The sequence below is a fragment of the Ceratotherium simum genome, chromosome 27 (genome assembly GCF_057802395.1).
Source record: "Ceratotherium simum simum isolate JZ-2026a chromosome 27, ASM5780239v1, whole genome shotgun sequence".
Classification (NCBI taxonomy): domain Eukaryota; kingdom Metazoa; phylum Chordata; class Mammalia; order Perissodactyla; family Rhinocerotidae; genus Ceratotherium; species Ceratotherium simum.
The window spans coordinates 19,248,423-19,274,252 of record NC_141926.1 but is presented as its reverse complement, the minus strand read 5'-3'; the positions used below and the strand labels follow the sequence as shown (position 1 = coordinate 19,274,252).

Below are 25,830 nucleotides of genomic sequence, written 5' to 3'. Positions count from 1 at the left end.
TTTTAAAGGCTGGTTTCTATTTAATAGATGACATACAGTTGAAATGTGGATATTTCCTTTCTCATTTGTTGACTTTTACAGTTTTTCATTTGTGAGTATTCTGGGTCTGACCCAAAAAAACCAGTGTGGGTGACACAAGAGCGTCCATCGTTGTTTGGTAATTCCACCAGTAGCTGGTATTTCCAAAGTGCTTCTGATTCTCAGAAAATATTACCTTGAACTTGACACTGGGCTTTGAAGAAACAGGCCAGGGAGAGAAACAAAGCTTTTAGGATTAATAAATGGACAAGGGGCAAATAAAAGTCGAGAGAGGGCAGAAGCCTCTTCCGTAAGGTCTGGGAAATATAAAGAAAAGAAGGTAGGGCCGGCCCTGTGGCTTGGTGGTTAAGTGCGCGCGCTGCGATGCTGGTGGCCCGGGTTCGGATCCCGGGTGTGCATCGAGGCACCACTTCTCCGTCCATCCTGAGGCCGAGTCCCACATACAGCAACTAGAAAGGATGTGCAGCTATGACATACAACTATCTACTGGGGCTTTGGGGGGAAAAAATAAAATAAATAAAATCTTTAAAAAAAAAAAAAGAAGGTAAGGAAAAATGTGTCCATGGGAAGACAAGGTGTGTGCCATGGGATGCCTTTTGGATCAGCAATTTCAATAAGACCATACAGCTTACTGATGCACACAGCCCAGGCATTCAAAGGTGGGATTATAAACCCAAATCGACCTTGAATGCCACACGTGGGCAGGAACAGTGAGGGGGAAGAGAGTGGCAGCAAGACAAGTCTTCAAAATATGAGAAAATAATGTTTCTGAGAAGACTAAGATATTTGGATGCATCAAAAGAGAAGCATGGTTTGGTCCTTTGTCGTGCAGACTGGCAGCAGGGAAGAGAAGGGGGGCGCGGAGGCATCTAAACCCAACATTTACAATGTAAGCAACTTTGGGCAAAGGACCACTTCTTCTGTTTCTTCATATATAAAATCGAAATAATAATATCTATATATTTTATTGTAGTGAGGAACCAAAAAATTTTAAAACCTGTTTCAGAAACTCTCAAATACTATAAAACTGCATTTATGAAATATTTTATAACAACTATTCCTAGGAGATTGACTCCTCTCTAGTACTTTATTTGGGTATCAGATTAAGACACACTTCCTTCTGTCACTCACAAATACATTTGAACTATACAGTTTCTCTATATTTCATCTTTTTCCCCATCTGCAACTTCCTTACTCCTCGTAAAATGGAGTTAAGGGTACTTCTTGAGATTTTCCTCAGAAGGGCCCCAAATGGTGCTTCAGCTGAAGACAAGAACATACCAAGGCACAGCCACAGAGCAAAAAAGTAACTTTAAGTGGCGATTACATTCACCAATGGTTCAATCCTCAGAAACCACATTTGACTCAGAGGGAAGTGGTTGAATCTGGGCTTTAAATGCAGGCTGACGAGCTCGTATCAGTCCATGGATCCACTTTAATGTTACTACTTATTTTCTCTGTGATCTTGGGCAAGCCACCTTCTTTCTGATCCTTAGTTTTGTCACAAGTACATAGGACTTTTCCAAGGCTCAAACATACACACATATGAGAAAGAACCTTACAAATGATAAAGCACTATTCCACAGTCACCTCTGGGAATATTGAAAAGCATCAAATGTGTATAGAAAAAAGCTTGAGAGATATTACCACAAAAGCTATCGCTAGTTATTTCTGGGTGAGGAGATTGTTCATATAAATTTCTGCCTTTTTTTTTTTTCCCAATGTACATGTATTATTTGCAAACAGTAATAAAACCTTTTCTATTTATTAAAAAAATAAAATAATAATAGTTTTAGTGACTTAAACCCTAGACTACTTTAACAGTTTGAGGCTGATTCAGCATGAATTAATATTTAAAAAATAAGTAACTCTTGGTTCAGTGTGCAGACATCAATACATTTTTTTAGAAGACCATTATGACATCATTGCAAAAAAAGAACAAACAGTGACAAGAAAAAGTAGTGCATTATTTCCCAATTCACCGCAAATACTTTCTAATTTTTCAAATGGACTATTACTCATTGAACCAGAAGGTAACTTCAACATAGAGTTCAAAACATTTTACATTGGCTGTTTAGTAAATCAAAAATAAGAAACAGATCATCTTGAAGAGTTAAAATTAAACTTAAGCAGAAATGTATTATTCCCCTGCCTTCAGTAGCTTTGAATCAAGTCCTTTCCTACAAGAGGAGAGAAACAGAATGATCGAAATTCTGACACTTTTGACTTTGTTCGCTCTGGCGTTCCCTGTAATAGACCAATTCTAAGCTAAAGGCTGCCTAGCACAACCTCCCCACCAGGCCAAAGGTGGAATCAGCAGGAAATCAGTTTTTCATAGATAAGAGAGCCCTGAAAAGGACTGGTTTGCAGTTTAATGAAAGACATTATTTAATCTCAATTTCAGCATTTAAAGTGATTTGATCATTGCTTTTTTATGGCTAATTAAAAATATACCACAGGGGCAACCTCACTTTGCAATTACATACATCCAGTCTCATACGAGCTGTTGCGCCTCTTTAAGAATATCATGGTATTTTATGTCTGTATTATATACACAGAAGCTGACACTCGACCACGAAGACTTTCTGCTGGCCACTGCATTCCATATTGATCCTCGTGGCTGGCCTGCTCAGGCTGGGATGGAAAAGCAGAACAGACACAAATGCTATTAAAAAAAATGATTTCACAATCCAGGAGAGCAACTGTTTTATAAGAAACAGCTTCGCTTCGGTTTCGCCAGTTAGGTTTTGTGGATTGGAAAAACCATAGAATAAAAATCCCTTAAGGCAAATCACAGCTGACAGAAGAGCCTAAAATATTGGAAAACTGTGTTTGTGATATGCTTATTTTTTCAATATAAACTAAAAAAAGGCCTGAGTGTCTGATCCCTTCTCTGGACTTGACTGACTGTTCTTAAGAAAAACAACAAATTTTTGGTAAGTGTTTGAAGCTATGATGATAAGGACTGCATGAACAATGAAAGGAAATCCTGAAATTTTAGGAATTTTCAATAGCTCTGTGTGTGAGTACATGTCTGTAAGATTAACAAGGAACAAGGCTTTGGGGAGAGGAGAGAGGGTAAGATTTTAGGGTTGTACCATTATATGGCTTGTTATAGTCGTTAATTTTAAGGATATATGGTTTGGGCCATAAGATGATTCTCCTTGAGACAACCTGGTAAAACCTCTCTAACAAAATCCTGGTTCTATTGGGAAAAAAAAAAAAGCTACCACTAAACATTTACTAAGTTGTAGACACTTTGCTAAGAGCTTTGCATGCCATCTCATTAACACTCACACCCTCTCCTGGGGATCGTGGGGAATGTACAGGTATTTTTCGTTGACACTAGGACAGGAGCGGGAGGGTGGACACTATTGGCTTTCAGTGCATGGGGATGGACCTGCACAGGGCAATCTCACACAGATAAAAATTGTCCTGCACCCTACACGATTTCCTAAATTCCTGCTGGACATTCATGTATTCATGATTATGTGGGCCTAGAACCTAAGTCAGTTTTATATAGAAACACAAATCATTTTTGAACAGCGCTTACTGTAACCTGGATATTCCAGGAACTCACCACTGGGTAAACTGAGAGAAGATAGTTTTATTTAGAGCTTTCCCAAGAGATACTCACTATTTTATTAAATCCCTTCGCTGCTGCTTGTAGAACCTGAATCATGCCATCAGCCCTTGTTATCAGTCTGCATCTATTTGTCACATCCATACAGGACAACGCCTGACCACGCCACTGCTTCCACTGGTTGTTGAGCCTGGACGCTTCCATGTTGAAATACTTATTATAAATTGTAATGATTTCCCCCCTAAACTCTGTCAACACATTTTATTTTAAGCTTCATCATTAAGGAGGCTTTCCAAAATGTTATAAAAGGGCTGTTGGGCCTGATAATGGGGAGAACCAGAACTCAAGCTCTGAGATCTTAAATATGATGGCCTCCAGTACTCTTACATAAGATTTTGCTGTTTCAGTAATGGATCTTTATTTAACAAGAATATCAGCTCTTTTATTTTTCCTGAGGAAGATTTACCCTGAGCTAACATCTGTTGCCAATCTTTCTCTATTTTATATGTGGGTTGCCACCACAGCATGGCTACTGATGAGTAGCGTAGGTCCACACCCAGGAACGGAACCTGGGCTGCTGAAGCGGAGTGCCCCGAACTCAAGCACTAGGCCACGGGGCCAGCCCCAAAGATATCGGCTCTTTTGATGAGGCCCAGGCAATATAAGAGCTGTATCTTGGTCAAGGATCCAGAGGCAGTCAATCAAGGACTTTGCCCAACTGGGCATCTTGGCAGTACCCAAGGGCTTGGGGGGGGGTGTGTGTTGTGTGTGTGCCTGTGCATGTGTAGATTATCTCCCAGGGCTGATGCTACAGTATGTGCTGTTAGGAATCTCAGCCCAATGGTCACAGGCCACTCTCAGAGTCTACTTCTGAGCAGAGGTGTTTAGCCACTGCTGTTCTGAGGTATCTCCAAACTGTTTTGTTCTTTGCCTTCCAAAAATTAATCACTTTGGGGGAACCCAGTACAGTTAATCCAATCTTTTTTCTTTGGATTATTTGGCAAGAGGCAGGGGAAGAGGTGGAGGAATCAGTCTGCCTCCTAACTTGGACCAAGACTTCTTTGCCTCTTATTTGATTTGGGGGGATTGTTAAGGGGCAGAAGACTAGCAGACAGTGGATGTGTTGACAATGGCATCAGGGTTTGGATTTCTGGAATCTGCTTTGGTGAAATAGTTCCTTCCCATGTTTCTACTTCAAAGGAGCATTCAGTATCCTTCCACTTTTTTCTTCCCTAAACAAAATAGATCAGTTTGGCTACTATTTAAAAAATTTTAATATAAACTTCATGCTTAATAGAATGCATGTAATTTTTAATGGAGACCATACATACACATATGAATACATATAAATTGAAGATAAAATGCTTAGGGCATATAAAGGCAGATTTATTTAACTGTTGGTATTATTTATACTCCTGATATGATAAATGCAAAGTTAAATTTACCTCATTAAAGACACCAAGGAAATATGTAGGCTGATATTCTTATTATAAAGCAGTTAAGCTCTCAAAAATCTGATAGAGTGAGAAAGTACATGGAAAATTTGAAATTGAGGAAATGCAACAGCTTCTAGGATGATATATAATGTTTTGCTATTCGCTATTGCGCTGTGTGGCACCAAGCTCAGCGCATTTCACTGTATTCACTAAATCTGAAGAGTTAACGCAAACAGAGCTTGAGTGTCTTCTATCTTCATTAAACTCCGTACAGTCTATGTTTCTAAAGGATTCACAACATTTAAGAGAAAAACCAAGTATTACAACAAACATACACGGTAATTTCTATATAAATTATATGTTACTCTGCTGCTAATTTAGCTTATTTTGGCCTTCTAAATCTCCTTCCATAAACTTCACTGTAAATAAATTATAATTTCTAGTTTCTATTATTTGTGTGTGTGTTCATAAACATGATTTAGGTAAGCTCTAAAGTATGTTTTATCCTACTTCTCCAAAACCAATAATGTTAAATACTAAATGGAAACATTTCATTTATAGAAACTATATCATTGAAAGATATGTGAAAAGGTCTTAAATGACGAGAAATTGATAGGAAATTCCTTATGTCATAGTTTTAGAATCACATTGCAGATGAATAGTTCTCAAAGGCTGAGGCAATTTTTAATAAAAATGTAGTATCATCCATATATTTAAGTTTTTTCATAAAAAGCTAAGACTTGGACATAAATAACAAATTACACATTTAACATTATTTGGTATAAAGGGCATTAAGGAGTGTAATTTTCTATCAAAGAAAGTTTGTTCGACTTCAGACATGTTACTATTTCTCCCTCAATTAAACAGTCCAACGTCCTGAAGGAAAAGAGGAAATCTTGTGTGCATTCAATTTACAAAATGAGATTGGACATTTTTCACAAACAATTCTCCTTAGAAACTGAATGATGAGGATTCTGAATGCCCAAAATGTACCTACCTATAAAAATTACACAACCAGCACTCTATTACAATTTAATAAGGCAGCTACCCAGGTCTTTGACAACTAAAGTCCTTAAATTTTTATCCTTTATGTGAGTAAAAATTATTTTTATAAATTATAAAGTCTTATGATATTTTTTATATCATAAGTAACACTGCTGTTCGCATCTGATATTATTACTATAAAATGCCTGTTTGCAAATTAATGAAACAAATTTGGGGTGATTACTCATATTATGAAATAGTCTATATAAAGATCTTCTGCAATGGTTCTTTAAAAAAAAGCTTTTCCAGTGCACTTAAGTCTAATATTAGATTTAATTTTAGTCTGAGGAGTACACTGATTGCATTTTGAGGTATCCATACTACAAATATCCATATTACAAATATTACCACCACAAATATTGCTACTGTAACAAAGAAAAATCACAGGTAAAATCCTGTTGTGTTCTTGAAAAACATGCTATTAAGATCTAGAAATTAAGGTGTTCCTGTGTTCAAAATTTTATACTTTTAAACATGTAAAAATGTTATGGATTAAAAGAACTAAAAGATGCTCTCTCCTAAGTAGATATTATTTGAAAGTTTCTGCTAAGAAATCCCTATGAAAGAAAGTATATCATCCATTGTGGAAACTAGTTCACAGAGAAAATCTTACTTCTCTAAACTATCATAGGGAAAAATATTTAGAGCAATGTGCTTCTTAATTTTGACAGCTGCCTTAAATTTAATTTTCTAAATAGAAAATTGTTTAAATCTTAAGCAAAATTACATTTTATTTATAAGTGGCTCCTTATGTTTGCCTTTAACATATTTAATGCAATCTGAAATTTAATGCACCAGAATAAATAACCAATGATGACTATTTTGGTGCCTTTCAAATCTCCATTTACATAGGCCCCATCAAAACTCTCTCCACTGAGTGAACTGTGATTTCCATAATTTTATCACCCATTTTCTTCAAAGGTGGGCATTCTAGGTCACTATCTCATAAACAACAAGTTGAATATTGTTCTTTCATTCCCAAAGTAACAAAACAAAAACTATTGTTCAGAATTTATACCAAAACTCACTACTCAAAAACATTAGAGACACATGTATATCCCAGAAGGTTCTTGTGCCCTCCTGGGCCTCTTTTACCTTCGTTTTCTGTATTGGCCGGCACAGTGTCAACTCCAAAAGGATGCCAGGGCTGGAGATCGTCCAGGCTGAACTCTCCATTCACGGGAAGCAGCTCCACAGTGGTTTTCGTTTCAGTCAAAGATGGCATGAGAGCATCATTTCCATAACTGATTCTTGGTTCGCTGATCATGTTGGCCAAGACATCATCTGAGTAATTTTGCTCTTTCTGCAGCAGCTCATCTAAACAAAACAAAGCCATGTCTTTGGTGAGTAACAGCAACAATCACAACAGCATTTACTGTCTGCCAGGCACGACTTTAACTGCTTTACACTCACAAGCTCATTTAGAGCTACAAGTGGGTACCAGTATTGTCTCCATCTTACAGATGTGAAAACTGAGGCACACGGCAGTGAAGCCACTTATGCAAAGTCACAGCCAGCAAGTGCCCAAGGTGGGATCTGAGCCCAGGAAGAATGGCTTAGACCTAGACTGATGCTCTGAATTGCTGCACCACTCCTCCCAGAGTTGAACGACCTCAAGAGCTATATCGCCATTTCCTCCTCTGACACAGTTAGATGCTCCCAGTAACCTATGATCACAGAGGAATCAGCAGCATGCTTTAGTGCGGTGTTTGTGGCAGAGTGATGGCAAAATGCAAGCAAGAATTTCTTTCAAGGTGAAGGACATATCCAGTGAATCCCTAGTCTTTCCTTGAATATGGGTAAGGACAGGAAAAGCACCAATGATGGGCGGCATGTTCCACTCTTGAATAGTTCTCATTGTTTTGCCTTGAACAAATCTGCCTTCCCACAGGGTCCCCAGGCGCTGCATGATCTATGTTCTGAGGCAACGAAGAAACAGTCCCCTTGCCCTTCAGTTGTGGCTTTGCAGACATGAAGCTCTGCTCTAGCCTTCTCTTCTTAACATCCCTGCCTCCCAACATTCCTCATGTGACTTCATACCGAATAGCCTATCTTTCTCTTCTGCTGCTTCTCTTTTTGCAAAACGCTATCAGTTACCCCTTTCTAAAACTGAATACACAAAATCAACTTTATGGAGCATAATCGACTTATCTGAAGTCCTTGTAGACTAGTGAAAATTCCCAAGTTATACATTTCATTACTGAAATGCATTTTTTACTGGAAAAAAGAGGTTGGTAGGTCCTGGTGGCATAGTGGTTACGTTCGCATGCTCCACTTTGGCAACCCAGGGTTCATGGGTTCGTATTCCGGGCGCGGACCTACACACGGCTCATCAAGCCATGCTGTGGTGGCGCCCCACATAGCAAAAGGGAAGATTGGCAACAGATGTTAGCTCAGGGCGAATCTTCCTCAGCAAAAAAACTAAAAGGGTATCACAAGATTTGTGAATCTCCTATTATACCGCCAAAGATTCACCAACTTTCTCTGTGTGATATATATTTTTAAATTAGAGACCCATACATAGCATATGTGCTATTAACAACAATGTTAATCAGAATATCTCATTTTACAATCATACTTCTTGTCAAGACTTTACTGTATGATATATTTCAAACCAATCATTGGTTAGTAGTATTGCTACAGAAAATGAAGAAAATAAAATCAGGATTTAAATTTGACTTGTAACATAGAGTTTACTGTCATCCGTCACATTCTCTCTTAAATTGACAAAAAAAATTATCTGAAAAATTAAAATTCTGTTCAAATATATATATTAAACCAATTTGACAGAATAGCATTAAAGCATGAGATTAATATCCTCCTATGGAGTCAGTTTTATTGCAACATATTATTTTAAATAATGAAATTCCAAGCAAATCAGTCCTCCTGAAGTCTAATTTGAGTAATAATATATATCTATTCACTGTAGTACCATTCTAAAATTCAATATTTGATGCTTGCAGTGACCTTTCCCATACAGATGAAAGGCCCCCATTAGATTTCTTCCAACTTTTTCATGTCTTACAGTCATAGGTAATGGCTAATAACTTAGCCAATGTCTGCTTTAATAAATTAAATGGGCATTTCCTTTAGATAAATCTTATGCTTTTGATGGTTAAGCCCTTACTATACTAAAGAGTGGATCTTCTGGAATAAGTATTGGCTTACATGTTCATCTTGAGAAGGAATGACCTTTGCCAGCATGATCCGCTCTTGACCCCACCAGGCGCCATGTTGCTCTCGGTGTCTTTGAGGCATGTACCATCACTTACCCGCCCCTCTTCCTTCTGGAAATTTTTTCTCTTTGTCTCTCATACACAGTACTGAGCTTGTTCCCTGTGACCCCTCTGACTAACTCTTCTTGTTCCTTTTTTCTAATCTCTTCATCCCTATCATTTTTTTCTTGTATCTCTTTCTGCAATTCTTCATTTGGAAATCCCATCCACTCTTAAAACTCTCAGGATCTTTTACCTTTGGATGAAGCTGAAACATGCTACCCCAGCTGCGACTTCTCCCTCCCACTCTAGTTTATATATTTCTAACAGTTTGCTGGATCTATTAACTTAGATCTTCCATGAACTTAGTTTGTACAAAACTGTGCTCAGGGCTCCTTGATCTCAAGTCTACCTTCCAGTTTTCTAATCATGGCAGAACCATTCTCCCAGCCACAGGTCTGAAACCTTCAGAACCATCTGTGACTCTCTGGGTTTATGTCCCATGCTTATATTACCAAGAACTCCTTTTTAATTCCATTTTTTGGATTCTCTCTTATTTATTTCTCACTCTCCTTTTCCACTCCTCACCTCCCTTGAACCATCATTACTTTTTGCCTGGATAATTGTGATGGTCTCCTCATTGCTTTCCCTACTCCAATTTTTATCCCTCTCTGTTCCCTAGATCTTTTTCTGATACTGAGGGATGGCTCCAACCCATTTCAGTGGCTCCTCATTTTCTAGTGAATGAATCCCAAACTCCTTTGCCAGATGTTAAAGGCCTTCTGTGATCTGGGCCCACCTCAAGTTTCTAGCCAAGAGGCTCACAGCTCTTTGCTGTATATACCCGTGATATTGTGATTTATAGTAAGAAATATATATTTGGTCTTCGTAGGCACAGAGCTCCTAAAACCCTTGCAATTTCCTAAGTAAGGAAAGCTATAAAGGTGTCTTTCATTATGTTAATGAGATGACTTTCGAAAAGCCCCTAGGTCACCTAAGGATGGAGGCTGGTCACCAGAGGAAGCAACCATGTGATTAGAGGGTTAGAAATTTAAGTCCCCCCTCCCCACCCTCTGAGAGGGGAGAGAGGCTGGAGATTGAGCTCAACTGCCAATGGCCAATGATTTAACCCATCCCGCCTTTGTAATGGAGCCTCCATAAAACCCCAAAAGAACAGAGTTTGGAGAACTTTGCCGTTGGTGAACATGTGGAGCTGCAGGGAGAGTGGTGCGCTGGGAGAGGGTGTGGAAGCTCTAAGTCCTTTCCCCTTGCCTTGCCCTATGCATCTTTTCCATTTGGCTGTTCCTGAGCTACATCTTTTTATGATAAACCACTAATCTAGTAAGTAACATGTTCCTCTGTGTTCTGTGAGCCACTCTAGCAAATTAATCAAACTCAAGGAGGAGGTGATTGGAATCTCTGATTTATAGCTGGTCATCAGAAACCCAGGTGACAACCTGGACTTGAGACTGGCTAAGGGGTGGGGGCAGCAGTCTTGTGGGACTCGGCCCTTAACCTGTGAGATCTGACACTATCTCCAAGTAGATAGCGCCAGAACTGGGTTCAATTGTAGGACACTCAGCTGATGTCTGAAAATTGCTTGGTAGTGTGGGGGAAAAAACTCACATATTGGAATTGGCGTCAGTAACACCGCACCTCTCTCAGACCGAACGGCTTGGATTATCCCGAGAGGACCATGCATTCCCATCCGGACACCTGTGCTCTCTGTTCCTGCTACCTGGGAACCCATTTCTGCTTATCTAAAGTACATGAACTCTTTAAAGCCCAGCTCAAATGTCCCCTCCTCTACGATTTTCCACTCAACAACTTTATGAGACAAAAAACTGAGGCTAGGAGAGATGAAGAAATCTCTTTAAGATCCCATGGCCAGAAAGTATCAGTGCTGAAATTCAAGCTCTAGGCTGCCTAACACCAACTTTCCCACACGTAACCCCTATCCAGTTTCCACAGTACCAGGGGAGGGGCTCACCCTAGCCTCATCACTAGATTGCTCATTTACAGAGTAAATGGAGAAACCAGGCATTGTAAGCATAATTATTCCATAATGTCTTCTACTCCTATGGGGTTGCAAGCTGACTTAAACGCCACTACTCCTATGGAATGGTTACTGGTTTTGTCCCCTCAAACAGGGATCTCCCAGGCATGAGAACTGGACGGAGTCCTGTACCCATCTCAGCCCACGACAGTAAAAAAGGTAGAGTAGTGAATTGTCACAATGGAAAATTTTACATCTCTACTTCATAAAATATTCAGGGCATTTTGGGTTACAGCAAATCATGGCACCCCCTTTTCTCTTTTATCTCTTATACCATTGGCAGGAAATTTCTTCCCAAAGGCCATTCAAATGTTGAGCCCCATGGTGGTTAATTTTCCTGGTTTATTATATTCATTTTCAGAAAATGAGAGAATGAAATGTTCAAGAAACGTTACAGTTTTGGCAGAGTGAAAAGCACTTAGGCTTTTTTGGGGGGTACGAAATAGCAGAAATCCACATTCTTATGTCAATTTAACACAGCAGATTTAGAAACAACCACCTCTGGTTATCTCATTCGGAACAATCTCATTCGGAACAATGAAGTCAGTGTGGTTTCTAAGTGACAAAAAGAGGGTGGAAATGATGGATTACCATTAACTGGCATAGGATTCGATTTTGTGATCATAAAATGTCTAAGGCAGCCAGCCACCTCTTGACATTATTAAGGGCTCAGGATTTTACCAACGCTAACACAACTGGCACTGGGCAATTCTGCCGGTGATAAAAAAAATCCAGAGCCAAATATGATTATTTCATTGTTCATTTTCAGTGGGACTTTATCTTTGAATCCTGGGATGAGACTAATCACACAGAAACCACACTTCTACTACATTGGTGGCCCTGATGGATTATCTTTTTATCTCAATTAATATTTTATTACAATGCTTTGATGGCATATATTGGGGATTTCCAAAGCTTTGAAGCATCTACATTTGCCAACTGCCATATTAAACTAAGACACTAGGCTCATTTTCCCCCAAGATTCCTTTTTTTTTAAAGCTATTTGCTATTGCTCAAATTGCAACAGTTAGCTCTGGAGTAAAATATCTTCTTCTGTAATCCCCAAGAACATGAGCCTTGCAGTTAAATAAACAGAAATATTTAACTGAGTTCAATGATGGCAATGTCTAAACTACAGTTTAAACAATAACAGACATTTAATTTCAAATATTAAACATATAATGAACCCCATCACCTTGCCCTTTTTCTTTCTTTCTTTTTTTTTTTTTTGGTGAGGAAGATTGGCCCAGAGCTAACATCTGTGCCCATCTTCCTCTATTTTGTATATGGGACACTGCAACAGCATGGCTTGATGAGTGGTGTGTAGGTCTGTGCCTGAGATCTGAACCTGTGAACCCCAGGCCACAGAAGCAGAGTGCGTAAACTTAACCACTACACCACCGGGCCAGCTTGCCCTTTTAAAAATGCTTTGAGGGGGCTGGCCCGGTGGCGCAAGTGGTTAAGTGTGTGTGCTCCGCCGCGGCAGCCCGGGGTTCACCAATTTGGATCTCGGGCGTGCACCCATGCACCACTTGTCAAGCCATGCTGTGGCAGCGTCCCGTATGAAGTAGAGGAAGATGGGCATGGATGTTAGCCCAGTGCCAGTCTTCCTCAGCAAAAAAAGAAGAGGATTGGCAGATGTTAGCTCAGGGCCGATCTTCCTCACACACACACAAAAAAATGCTTTGAGGATATATATTAGGCATATTTATAGTAAACAGAAAAAACCCCCAAAACCTCACCACTTAGCTATCACTGAAAATATTTAAACTATTTTAAAGAAAGTAACATCAACAGAGACACCCAGTAGTGATTTCATCTTCAAATGGCTATGATATTTTGCTTTTTATAGAAGCAATAGACTTCCTTGATAGTTCACTTTGAGAGAAATGGCCTCATAAAAGGACAACTGAATGGGAAACAGAAGAATTGGAGATAATTCATTTAATATTCTTCTTTTAATTATTAATCCACTAGCCAGACTCCTCCTAAAAATTTAACTGCCACATTTTAGGCTTCAAGAAAATAAAGTTTATCAACATTAAATCAGTTTTCTTTTAGAAGCTTCAGTCGTAATTACTGAACTACCTCATCTATACCTTAAACATATTTGGCAGGGGGAGGAGAATTTCTTTCACATAGAGGAGGTTCAACCTCAGCCTTTCGCCCTGTAAAACATGCTATTGAGGGTCTGGTTTGGAGACTGGTGAGAACAAGAGGTCGCCCAGGCTTGCTGGTTCTTACTTTGTCTAGGATCAAACCTGCACTGCTGTTATTATTCTTTTCTATTTTCTAATTCTTCCAGTTCCTAACAGAAAGATACATATATCTACCTACAGCCTCTCCCCAAAATGGAAATTTCCTTTCAGCCTTGTCTAGTAGGGGATTCTCATATGACCAATTCTTATCTTTTTGATAAACATTTACTTACGCATCTGCAAGGACTGAGGATTACACCTCTGTATAATACAATTCCGCCCCCCCCCCCATCTGCCACAGCTGCCTTGGAATTATTTGTAAAAGGGAAGTAATTTTTTTCAAGAAACTCCACTATAAATCTGCTGTCATCCATTCTAGGCATTTTGCCCACACCAGAACTATGAGATCAGATTTAATTTTCCAACCACAGTTCTGTGCATGTCTGATTCACGGCTCAGCATATAACTTGCCACGCTGTCCATTAGACTCATTGTCGCCATGGCCTCTGAGACTCCCTAAGCCTCGTATTCCTCATCCATAGTATTAGGGGAGGTTGGATGGACGGTCCGTGCAGTTCCTTCACTCTGAATCCTGTTATTTATAGACTTTTGCTACATGGGTGCCCTCTGGGAGCTCGTCAGAAATGCAGATTCTCAGGTCCCACCCAGAGCTGGGGAATGAGAATCTGCATGTTAACGTGATCCCCAGGTGATTTTTAAGCACATTACAGTCTCACCCCTGCCACAATTTGGACAAAGACAACACTACAGAATGGCCTCAGTTATGCCTTTCACAAAAGACAGAACATGCCTCAAAACAAAACACAAAAACAAAACAAGGCGTGAAAGATGAGTACAGCCAAGAAACTATACTGCCAGAAGAAACTACACTCCAAAACACCTTCAAGTCATGTTCTTAGAACCCAACCCCCTCGGCTGCCTTGAAGCTATCATTCACAGTAACATTTCTGAACCAGAGAGCCACAGGAAAGGAAAGACTGGTTACGAATTTCCTTTTTCGCCAGACCACTTGTCAGGCAGGAAACTACACAGGAGCCAGAGTAGGGAAGTGCTAAGGAAAGAGGTCACTGTTATTCAGACTCTGAGAAAAAGAATGTACTTAAATGCATAGAGGGCACTCGAGGAGACACTTCATGGCTGTGCTCTCCCCTACTGAGGACCAGCCCTAGCTGGTGAGTAAATTTACTTTGAGGCATGGACTTAGTCATGGTTCAATGGAGCAGAAGCTGCTGGAAATACTGATTTGGGGGAGAACCTATGTGGACTTCAGGTGACTGATTATTGTACATGGCTGGGATGTTTTGATCAGCATGACTCGTGCGACAGCCATACTGTGATGGAATCGTGCCATGCTACGACATCCTTAGAGCATGAGATCAACTATACCAATGACACCTGCCATTTCTTGGCCTTTTCATATCCATTAGCTCATTCGATGACCATAACAATCTTTACAGTGGGATTACTACCGCCATTGATAGTTGAGCAAAGAGTGACATCCATCTCGAGAAATATATTTAAAATCACCAAGTGGCAGAACTGGGATCTGAACCCAAGTACCTGATTCCTAGTGCAACCGTCACACTATTCCATGAAAAATACCATTTTATGGAGGACATGGCTATTTAACTTTGATTAGTAACTAATAATGTAGACACACAAACCCATCTATCACCACAAGCATCCTGTTTTGCATCCATTATTTTCGGTGGATTTGGAAAGGGAAGAATTCAACGGTATCATTTTTCACATGACGAAACCAAAGTGAGAAGTTAAAAAGCCATAGTCCAAGGTCACAGAGCTTCCTGTGGGGCAGAGCTGAAAAGCCAGGTGGTTCCCAGGAGCACAACCATGCGCTGCTCCCTCCTCTAACGGGGCCTGACTTGTCACTTCCGCTCTGCCAGTCCATCCTCAACAATGGTTTCCCCTCTGAACACCTAACTCCCCCTTCTCGACATTTCTCTTTCTCCGGAAAATTGGCCTAAGTATGATAGCTCCATGAATGGCCACGAGGTTTCACCAATTCTCAGTCAAACTTAAAATAATTTAGACTCTTTCAGATTCTGAGCTGTTTAAATGGTTGAACGGTGGGTGGATTCTGCACACTCACTCAACCCAAATATACCTTTACACCAACGGTGCAATGACCAGACCACTTCAATGGCAGAGAGTGACACATCCCTGAACGACACTGCCACATTTTCCAAACTGGGGAAAAAATTTTAGACACATATCACAAAGTAACACTGGCCCACAAATCTAATTTTTATTTTGACCTCCAGAAAATTGGGTCAGTCCTCTTATTTTTACCCACACTATCATTCTTGAAAATTGCTCACAGTCAAAATTCAGACTCCATGTCTGAATCTGGGTTTGTTTTTCTTTAGGAATTTCTTGGACACGGATTTTAAATGGAGTGTGCTTCGCCCACTTATGGCAGCAAACTGCCCCTGGGGGGCATACAAACACGGCTGTACATCATTGTGAGAATATCCCTTATTGCAAGTGACATTTTCCTGAAGAATCACTTGTCTCGCTTAAGACGGGAGGTACGGAAGAAGTCCCTTTTCATTTAAGACAAATTTCCTTTTGACTTTCAAACAACGTAGATCAAACAACTCAGATCTACCAATGGCATCAGTCAGAAATCAAGATAAAAGTGAGTCAGGCTCCCTGGCATCTAAAAACAGATTAAAGAGTTCCTTCCTTATGTTTACTTGTGGATCTTGTGCCAAAGTTCTGATCCTATTTCCAACCACATTAGGAGTCTTGGTCCTGCCTGGGTTGTTAAAAGCCTAAGCAATCCTGAGGGGAAAAATCTTCTAAAGTTTAGACTAAAAAACTAAGTTTACATATTCTAGAAAGAATCTCTGAAAGGAAGCTGTGTCGAGGTTACGATGTACATATATAAATGAATGTTCTTGTTTTGAGGAAACACATAGTGAAGAATTTATGTGTTAAGGGCCAATAGGTCTGCAAGTTACTTTCAAAAAAAGAAATTTGGTGTAATATTTTCGGAAGTTTTAAGTCTGGAATTATGTAAAAATAAAAAGTTCAGTACTGAGGCATTAAAACTGTAATGCCAGCTTTAACCTGTATATATCTGGATGTTTTTGTCTCGTCAATATATAGCGAAAACACATATTTGACTATTAACATAAGCAGATATAACCTACCCGTCCTCTGCAAACTAAAATAAAAATGAAGGTGATTTTTATGTCTCAGATTCCTTAAACCTAAGTCAACTATTTCAGATGGTCTTCAACCGAGGAAACAGTTGTCTCCTACAAGCTGGAGGAAAAACTGGCTGTCTTGGGCTAACTGAGAGATGTGTACTCTTATGGCTGGAGCTCAAGGATTTTCAAAGCAATTAAGATCATGTGACATTCTCTCTTCAAAACTGTCTATGAGAGCCTAACCCCTGCAGCACAAGCTAAGACTTCACTGTGACCCTTCCTTTATAAAAATATCTAACTGTTGGTACTAATTACAAGAGTAACATAAATTCAGTGCAAAAAACGGACAAAAAAAGAAATAACAATAATTCATTTGCAATCCCACCACAACAGATAACCAAGAATAGTGTTTTTTTTTTAAAAATAGTTTTATCCTTTCCAGAATTGATTATTTCATCTCTTCCCATCATCCCTTTATTATCTAGTTTTTATGACCATGGTCAATGAGAATAAATTTTTGTGAGGTTACTGAAGTATGCAGAAGGCCCTTGGAAATGGAATGATCAGGTTTGAGGATACAGATGGAATCACAAGGATGAATTTTTCTCCAGTTTTATTCTACAGTACACATTTCTCAATTTTCTAGCAGGTTGTTCTGCATAATTGGTACAGTTTTTTGTTTTTACTCCTAAGTAAATTTTTAGATATTGAGTAAATTGGAAAAATGCAACCTGAGGTTTGCTCTCTCTGAAGTATCACATTTCCTTTTTTTAAAAACTGCTAATGCTTTTAGTGAGCAAAAGAAAGTAAAGACAAAGATTGTTATTTTTTTGTAAGACTCATATGACAGTTTTACTGCTCTTGCATACATTTTTATAAAGGCAAAGTCATTCTGGCGACTGTATACAATCTGAGCTCACATTCTCACTGGTGTTGGGGTGTTCTGGGTGTCAGCTGATAATGTCCCCTTTTCTCCACCTGATCTCTGAACCAATCAAGAAGGAGCAGGTAGAAATTAAAACATCACCTTTACTTCTGATCAGGTCAGGCCCTTACTAGCCCACATGATGCTTTCTTTGGGGAGTAAGTCACATATAGGGCACATGGCCTGTCAGGCTGTGTGTAGACTGGATTTCAGCTCCAACTTGTACCCTCAGCTGCACATGACAAAGGAGGGAGTCTGAGTGACGCCCCTAAAACCGTGTCCTGTGCACCTGCACGCTGTAAGTAGTGGTCCTGCCTGACCAACATCCTCTCCTAAACTTGTGAGAGAAGTCTTTCTTACCCACACAAGAGAGATCCTGGTTGGGGACCAGAGGACACCAAATGAATGAAAAACAGTGCCCCTCTCAACAGCTATCATTCTCTGCTATGCTATGAAGAAAGTGCAATCTAACTGATTCATCTCTGATAACTGCTTAATTGATGGAATTCTACATTTAGAAGGATGTCAAGTATTGGTTGGCAAAGCTGGCTAGCTCATGGTAGAAAAGATTTTCAACATCCACAGTTAATTTCACTCAAAGAGCCTAAAAGATTTACGCTGATAATTATGAGGGGAACAGGCAAGTGGGGATAAGATCAGCACAAATATATATACATCCTCACAATGGAAGTGAGCTCCTGTTCCTGTAGACAGCACATCATGTTTGTAGACATGGTAGCTCACCTGAAATGTTTATTTCTGTAGATTAAAAAACCCACAACAACCCTCTGTGTTCTGCACGCTGGCCTACGTGTGTTTTCTTTAACACAGAATTTGCTCTCCAGTGAACATTTCTAGATAGATACAGCAATCATCCTTCTTCTTCTTCTGCATTAGCTTGTTCACGTGATCCCTTAACAACGTTTGGGGAAACCAAGCCTGGTGATGGAAAGTGCTTGGCATTTGGGGCTTAGAGATGAAAGGAAAGCATCTGTCTTCAGGGAAGCATTAACAGCGCAGGAGTAGGAGAGGCTGAAAGGACTTACTTCAAGGAAAATGATCTGGAGCCAAAAAAAATAAAACCACTTTATCATTCATTAATGATCTCATTCATTCATTCAACTGTTCAGCAATCCTACTGTCCTCCATGCCAGTGCACAAAATAACCAAGGCAATTTCTTTTTACTCAGAGCTCATGACCCGGAGGAAAGATGGGCATAAAAATAATTCCCATACAAGTGCTATGGTAATGGGTATGGACAGAGCGAGAAAGAAAAGAGAATGCCGTCCTAGTAGATACAAGTGCATGCACCAAGGCACAGAGGATGGGCTGCCCGGGACCTGTGACTCTTCTGGCTGTGGAGGCACAAGGCAAGTGACAAGGAAAGCAGCTTAGACAGAAGCCAGGGGCTTTTAGTTTGTGGGATACAGAACAGAGGAATATGTTGACTTGTACCAGGAGTATGCAATGAACAAAATCCAGACTACGGAATTCTATGGATTGAGTGGCCTACAGTTCATTAATAGGTAAACTGTAAAAAGAGGGATGGAGAAGCTTGGAGATTAAAAGATATTTAAGAGATATGTCAACATTAAAAAACAGGCAAGAGGACAGCAGCTAAGGACGTATACTACGGTGATAAAACCAGAGAGACATCTAAGAAACGATATCAGGAAGGACAGTGTTACTTTGGTGGGGAGGTTTTGGGGGAGACTGTGACAGGGACAGGGCAGAGGTGCTATCAAGTGGCTGATAATATTTTTTATTCCTGACCTGAGTTTTGTCTGTCAGAAGAGCAAATATGGGGGAGAAAGACAGGCTCTATTTAGACACGTTGAGTTTGCGATATTCCAACACATCATGGTGGAGATGTCCTGGGGGAACTAGAAATACAGGCCTGGAGAGCTCACATCTATGCTGAAACAGCCCACAGGGAAGCACTGAAATGAAAATGGGAGTTTTCCAGATTCTAGCAGAATTCTGTAGGTGTTTCGTGAAAAAAGTCCACATTAGGTTCCCCAAAAAAGATTTATCATATATTAAATTCTGCTAGATAGCGAACAGTTCTACCTACAATGAAGTGCCATGTCCTTGCTGAAAATTCTTTACAGTGTCTAACTGTAGTGCTTAACAATAACAGCATATTGGTGGTTACTGTTAAGAACTATAAGGGGCAAAGTATTTCTTATCCAAATAAAGAGTTATGGCTTTTAAAAAAATCAAATCATTTCAGTATTTGTGTCCATGAGATGATAAAAAAAGCAACTTTATTTTTTTCTTCTGCAGAGAACAAAGGAGAAAATTATGTAGGAGATAAAAAATAAAGTAGATCCAACCTTTCTGTTAATTTGACTTTAGATATGCTCTCCCTTCAGACCAAGAAGTGAAATGGAGGTGGTTATCACCGAGGCCAGCTCTGCTTTCAGTCACTCAGTGAACCACAAATCCTGGTGCCAGAAGGTGTGTTCCATTGAACGTGTTGGAAAATTACCCCAGATGGCCACTTCCTCACCAAGAATGGATAACCAATTTTGCTGCCTGAGACAACTGCTTCCCAGGATGTACAGCTTATGGCCTCATATGGGGGATTCTGCCCCAGTCTTTCCTTCCCAACTGTTTCTAATCTCCACACTTCCTAGTCTCAGCTCTAGACCTCATCCAAGCCCCTGATGCTTTTCCTGTTGAAAATTCACATGGAATTCTAGTCATTTCCTTTCTTTCAAAAAGTTGCTTAAAAATGTTACTTTCATCTCAGCACAGTTAACCTTCTCTCTCCTCTACCCTGCTCTGATTTCACTTAATCAGATTAAAAAATGTAAGTACCGGGGCCGGCCCTGTGGCACAGTAGTTAAGTGCGTGCGCTCTGCTGCTGGCGGCCTGGGTTTGGATCCCGGGTGCGCACCGATGCACCACTTGTCAAGCCATGCTGTGGCGGCGTCCCATATAAAGTGGAGGAAGATGGGCACAGATGTTAGCCCAAGGCCAGTCTTCCTCAGCAAAAAGAGGAGGATTGGCATGGATGTTAGCTCAGGGCTGATCTTACTCAAAAAAAAAAAAAAGTAACTACCTTTCTCTGAATACACAATATTAAAACATAACCATCTTTAATAATATGTAATTAATTCACCTCAAAATTTAAAGCCCTCTACACTAATTACAATAGTGTAATTCTAATAGCTTTTTTCTTAAGTGTAATGTAAGCAATCTTCTGTAAGCTTCAACAACAAATTAAAAAATGTTTCACATTATAGTACATTTATACATGTCTTTTCATCTTCCAAGTGGAGTAAACATTAATTAACCCTGGCTAATTAAAACAGTCATGGTGTACAAATTTACTCACTAATCAGCATTAAGCAAATGAAAAGATTTAAAGACTTTCACAATTTGAACCAATTAAATATGGAAAATTTTTTTTTTAAATGAAGGTCATAAATTCAAGACCCGCAGTCCTACTACTTAACTTTGATAATGTTTTATAAAGAAACTTGGACAATTTTTTAGATTTGTAGGAGTCAAGGGAAAGAAAAAATAAAAGTGCCTAGTATGGGTTGAACTATGTTCCCCAAAAAGATATATTGAAGTTCAATCCCCAGTACCTACGAATGAGACCTTATTTGGAAAAAGGGTCTTTGCAGATGTAATCAAGTAAAGACGAGATCATACTAGAATAAGACAGGACCTCAATCCAGTATGGAGTAGGGAGGACCCTACTAGAGTAAGGTGGCTCTTGACCATATCGGAGAAGACACAGAGACAGAGACAAGGGAAGAACACTATGTGAAGACAGAGGCAGAGACTAGAGTGATGTATCTACAAGCCAAAGGAATGCCAAGGATTGTCCGCAGCACCAGAAGCAAGAGAAACGAATGAACCAACTTCTCCTCTAGAGCCTTCAGAGGGAACACGGCCCTGTGGACACCTTGATTTCAGATTTCTAACTATCCAGTTTGTGGTAATTTGTTATAGCAGCCCTAGTTTCCTATAAGTGAATATTAATCCCATATAAGTGAATATTAACCATCTGCTGATAAGATAATCATTTCTGGCTATAATGAACACACTGGAGTAGACTGTGGTTTCTGAGTGAGCACTTTATTCACGGCTGGGATAGGTAGATTGGGGAGAAGAATAAAGAAGTCTATAATCTAATAGTCTAACCTAGCCCCATTAGTGCAGAGACGTTTTAGTGGAGACTAAATGGTTCCTTCCTTTCAGCTGTCAGCTCCTCTCTTCCCTTCTACAGGGAATACCATCCACTTTCCTTTCTTGACCATCAGTGGCCGCATGTCTTGTCCTGATAAGACAGTGGGAATTTTGGATGCCAGTATCAACTCACAAGCTCAGCAAGGAGTGGAAGGGCCTCAGTTTCAAACACCCTGTCAACACAGAGGTTATGTCATATCCTCTCTACGAAGCCAGAAGCCGAGCTGTCCCTGGCAGCAAAATGTGTGGCAAACGCCTGGCAGGTTTCAGGTTTCACTAACTCCACGGAGATGAAAACATAACCATCTCTAATGCCAGAACTGAGTCTGCTGGCATATCTACGTTCAGCAATTAAACTGAGTGAAGTTGGGACAGCTGGGGTAATCTATAAAATTTAGCATAGCACTTTCAATTCAGGGTTCACATTCGACAAGTTGGATATTAACAAAAAAATTCTCCAGTAGCCTACACGTTTTTCATTTATTGTTGTATGAAATATGAATGACTGGAGTAAATATTTTCCAGAATGAGTGCTTAATAGTAACTTCTAGGTTATTTGTGACTCTTTGGCTCAAGATATAAGAAAACATGGCTACCAACACCTGGTTAGGGATTTATCCTGCTAAACTTTGTTATACGATCTGGTTTTATGTTTTAACACTGGGAATGCTTGGCATTAGTCACTCAGAGACAAAGATCCGAGTGTGGATAAATTAGTGAAAAACAAATTTTAAAAATCCATCAAATCTGTCCATGTCAAGTATATATTGTATATATTATACAAAAAATATATACCTCTTTATACCAAAGAGGTCTTATATTTGACTTTCATAAAGGTTGCCAAAGAGAAACCTAGTTTCAATGACTTAGGGTGCAGATGCAGGAAAAATGTCTTTAGTGGCCTCTCCTGACTTTCCTAGGATAAAGATCCCATGTGCACTAAATTGACGATGGTTGAGGAATGTTGAAGAGTGGGTACACTGGATCTATACAAAAGCATGATGTAGCCAAATGTTACAGACTGAATTGATTCTCCCCAAATTCATATGTTGAAGCATATGAATTTGAACTCCCAATGTGACTGTATTTGGAGATAGGACCTATAAGAAGGTAATTAAGGTTAAATGAAGTCATAAGTGTGGGGCCCTATTCCAATAGGACCGGTGTCCTTGATAAGAGGCAGAGACATCAGAGATCTCTCTCACTCATGCAGAGAAAAGGCCACGTGAGGACACACACAGGGAGAAGACAGTCGTCTGCAGGTCAAGGAGAGAGGCCTCAGGAGAAATCAAACCTACTGAGACCCTGATCTTGGACATCTAGCCTCCGAAACTGTGAAGAAAAAATTCTCTTGCTTAAGCCATCCAGTCTGTGGCATTTTGTTATGGCAGCTCGAGCTGATTAAGACACCCACTTTGTGATACCCAGCTAAAAGGAAGAGCAAAGGTCAGAAGAGCTTTTTCTAAGGAATTTTTATATCTTTCTTTAGTTTTGTTGAAAAGGCGACAGCTGAAGATGAGAAGAGTAGTGTGAAATTACCAATGGGTCACCAGGGGTGTGCAGTGAACGTCATGTTCTGTCTCTTTCATAGAAATGACAAGAAAGTGATCTTTTCAGATGTGACTTGGTTCAGGGTTTGAAAGTGTACTCGACCTTTGGGGCTTTTCCATTTTCTTTACTTTTCATGGCCATTTGTCAACAAAGTTCTCGAATGCTCCCCTCTGTTACTTCTGCCATCCAAATAACAATTTCTCTACGTCAGGACATCTCCAGTTATGTGGTCTATTTGCTTTGGGGGAACAAAAGAGGAGAGGGTATATGATTTCTGTGTCAAGTCACTGCATGAGATACTTTAAGAAGTAGAGGAATATAATTTGCTTTCCTGTATAACCTGCAAAATACATATCCTAGTGCTCAACAGAGCGAGCTGCCTCTCAGGTTTAGCACCCGGAGTTGGTACTCAGCATGTCTTTCCTTGGTAATTTTTTTGGCATTTCTCTAAGAAGACACATCCTTCCTGAGCTAACATTAAGCTCTCTGACAATGCCCCAAGATTATGCTTTTACTGTTTGTCATTTACAAGGCTGACAACTCCAGGCATATTTTGTCAATTTCCCCTTTCATCCCTTATAAAAATAATATCACTTTGGATTTGAAGAGAGCCTAAATGGATAATTTCTTTAAGTAAAATGCCAGTATCAATAGTAGAAAGTAAAGAATCTAAATAGGGAGGAAAAGATTCTGGTAACCAGAGTAGTAGATTCACAATTCCTAAAAGAGGAAATAAAATAGCAAATGGGAAAAATGTTATGAAAGATGGCATTTTCTGACTGAAGCCTGCCCTGTGATAGTATTGTTTATTCCTTTTAGATATAGTTAATTGAAGTTAATCAGCAGTTTAGGCCAATCCTTTTTCATAGCTAATAAGAAGTCTTAACTTGGATAATAAAACACAGCCATCTACTCTGTCACACCTAAACAAATTCTCAATGCATTTGAACGTCAAGGTTAATAACACTTCATTTTAATATCTTATACAATCACCACTTTGTAAATAAGCACCACTAAAAATCCACATGGCTAACTTACCAGAATATATTAATTTTCAATGACAACACCTTCCATTCTTCTATGTTCAAGACCAACATAAATACAACTAAGTCGGTAAGAATCCCTATATTTTTGCTATTTCATATAAGCGTGAGTTTTAAAACTTCTGAGTACTTAAGGATCACCTGGGGAGATAAGGAAAATGCAGGTTTCTGTAGGTCACAGGTGGGGCCCAGGAATCTATACTTTTAACAAGAACTCCTCCAAATTATTGTGCTTCACTTGGCCCCAAGAACACATTAAGAAAGGACGGCTTCCAGAATGACAGTTTCCATGGAGAGTGCATTTTCTTCCTAAGAGAATTCTGGATGAGCCCTCAGATGCCTTTCACATCCAAGGACTTACAGCAACCAAACTGAAGACATCAGCAAATGCCAGATTCTCTTTTCTGTCTACTGGCTGATGGCACAAAGGTACAGAAACCATGTAGGGCAGTGAAGAAAGCTCCAGCTAAGATTGGAGTCAATGAGCTCATCACACTAGCTTCCCCTGTTAGTGGATTCCAAGGACCTCAGGCTCAGATTAACAAGGCCTCATATAAAACTAGAACACTGAGACTCAGCTCTCCATAGAGGGCTCCCAATTCTGCTCTAATGTGACTTTTTTTTTTTTTTTAAAAGAAAAAGTACTATATTTTTTCAGACCCAAGTATTTGGAGACCTGCTTTAGTTTCTGAAGGGCTTTGGCAAAACATGTTGGATTCGTTGGGTCTGGACCATTGTCAGCACATTCACAGTTTCTGATTTTGATCAAGCCACCTAATCACCCAGAATCTTTAACCTGAAAACTGAGAGGTTTGATTCCACTTTCTTGTTCCCTTGAAGAGGTTTTGCAGCAACGGGGATGCAAGTCCACACTGAATGTGGGAAGGGACCCATCTCTTCATTTCACAGCAAACAATCTAGAAAGCAAGGGCTCTCTCGCATTTTCATACAATATTTGACTTATTTATGGATACCATGTTAATCAACAGATAGGCTATTTAGGCTCCCCTGCCCCCTTTTTGTTTTGATAACTGTGTTTTAGTAAATCCACAGTCTTGCCTTAATTTCTCTTCTTACACCTAAAGAAGGTACTTCAAGTATAAGGAGGCTTCTCCCTTAAGATGGAAAGAAGGTACTTCAAGTATAAGGAGGCTTCTCCCTTAAGATGGAAAGAAGGTACTCAAGTGTCGAGAAATTAGTTTTCTGCCAAAAGGAGAGCAAGAAAAATGAAGCAGAGACTTAGCCTATCTAAATACATTCTGGCAGGGCCTAAATACTGGCTTGAAAAGATACTTCCCTCAGCCCCCACCTATTCCTACGTTGCTTGAAAAAGCTT

General features: G+C 39.6%; 1 protein-coding gene across 3 annotated transcripts in view; it reads right to left on the bottom strand.

Annotated features, from left to right (window-relative positions):
* Positions 1-25,830, bottom strand: part of APP (amyloid beta precursor protein) — a 264,561-nt gene that overhangs the window by 21,561 nt on the left and 217,170 nt on the right. For all 3 annotated transcript variants that reach the window (XM_087418186.1, XM_004429513.3, XM_004429515.3), the window contains one exon: positions 7,198-7,419. In XM_087418186.1, coding sequence (XP_087274312.1) covers positions 7,198-7,419 — 222 coding nt within the window. The remainder of the gene's footprint in view (positions 1-7,197; positions 7,420-25,830) is intronic.